The sequence below is a fragment of the Chenopodium album genome, chromosome 20, assembly GCF_948465745.1.
Source record: "Chenopodium album chromosome 20, dcCheAlbu1.1, whole genome shotgun sequence".
Classification (NCBI taxonomy): domain Eukaryota; kingdom Viridiplantae; phylum Streptophyta; class Magnoliopsida; order Caryophyllales; family Amaranthaceae; genus Chenopodium; species Chenopodium album.
In genome coordinates, this window is record NC_137853.1 from 11,717,606 (window position 1) to 11,719,355 (window position 1,750).

Here is a 1,750-nt window from a genome sequence, read left to right on the forward strand (position 1 = left end):
CCATATAATAATATATGTATATCCATTACACTTTTGATTATATATCATACACATTATTCATGACAATCAACATTTCTATACATTTATATAATTATGTATATATATATACTAAAATTCTATATATGAATGCATGAAAACCAAACAAAATTCACAAGCTTATTCACATTTTCAACTCACAAGAGATGAGCAATTTTTAAAATGTGAGCAAAACCAAGAAAATATTTAATCATCCCAAGCAAACTTAGCCTCTTTTTTAAGGCTTTGAAGAAGAAGATGAAGTTTCAAAACCTGGTAAATTTTCAAGTGGACTCCAACTCCCATTATTGAACAATAAGTTTGAAAATTGTGAATCTGACTCCAAGTCTTGTAGCCTTATTGGCACTTCCAAATCATTACCATCGTCGCGATTTCTATGTTGATGTTGTAGTTGATGATGTTGATGTTGATGATGATGTTCATTCAAATCCGAACCTTCCCACGACACTGGTTGATGTTGATGATGATCTTGTAATAATAACGAGTCGCCGGGCAATGGCGGTAGGCCTAGTTCATCATGTTGAATGGATACATCATCATGTTCATGATGATGAATTGGTCTACTAAAATCTGTTACAAATAAAACTTGATTATTACTATGATGATGATGATGATCAATGTTATTATCATGAGGATTATGATGATGATTGTTGATCATTAATTCGGGTATAATGGGAAGTGTTTGAGAGAAAGTTAGATGCTCTTGTTGCACTTGTAACACAACTTGTGAAGAAGGAGCAATAGTAGTAGCATCCGGTATGCTAGATAACTCAACTAATGGTGGATTATTGTAGCCACCATTAGGGAGTATATCATCACTATTTTCGGGTTTTTGTGTCAAAAAGTTGGCGTAAACAACCGCAAGGTCGATCGGTGGAGCCTCGGAATCCGTTGGCGAGGTGGTGGAATCAACCATATTGTTATTCAAGTTACCATAAGGAACATGTCCACCACCAAGTTGATCTTGACTATGATGAGGTTGATTGTGATGACTACCAAACACGGTGTTGTTATTCCTAGAAGTGAGCCCATGATGGTCTGAGGATGGATGAGTTAGCCTTAGGGTTGTCGACCGAGACCTCCGGCTCTTCCGACAACCACCACCGACGGGGACGTTCCGAAGGGACCCACCTTTAGTCCAATACCTTCTACAACCTTTGCAAAAATACCTAGGTTGTGTAAGGCTATAATTGTTGTAGTAACAAAATTTGGTGTTAGATGAACCACACCTAGGACATGTAGGTGCCATATCCCTCCATCCTCTTTCCATAACTAAATCACTATCTACAACATTAGCTAAAATATAGCTAGGAAAACCCATTTATTTTTGTACTAAAAAGTACAAGAAAAATGCTCCTTATATATGTGATAGTGTTGAACACAATGTTATAACTTAATTTGTATTATGGGAAGAAGCAAAACAAATTTAATTTTGTGATGCACATGCTTTAGAGTATTGGGCTGGCCGTTAGAAGGACGGCCACTAACAGCTCCCTTAGAATATTACGGCGTGTCGATGTTCGAGACACGTGGCATGATATGATTGGTGAAGATGAAGGTAACGTGGGATGCAAAAGCCTTGGGGTTACTCAGGTTTTCCTTAGGAGAGCAGACAACTTTGGAGGCTTAAAATTGTTCAAAAGGGTTTAAAATAATGATTAATGAATGTGGTAATGTATGTGTAAGAGTGATTGTGTGTAGTTTAAGGGCTCTA

At 37.1% G+C, this 1,750-nt stretch overlaps 1 protein-coding gene across 1 annotated transcript; it reads right to left on the minus strand.

The window, feature by feature from the left end:
- Positions 1-253: 253 nt before the first annotated feature.
- On the minus strand, positions 254-1,357 carry LOC145596800 (uncharacterized). The gene has a single exon (XM_081652998.1). The coding sequence runs from the start codon at positions 1,355-1,357 to the stop codon at positions 254-256; it is 1,104 nt and encodes a 367-aa protein (XP_081509124.1).
- Positions 1,358-1,750: the final 393 nt, after the last annotated feature.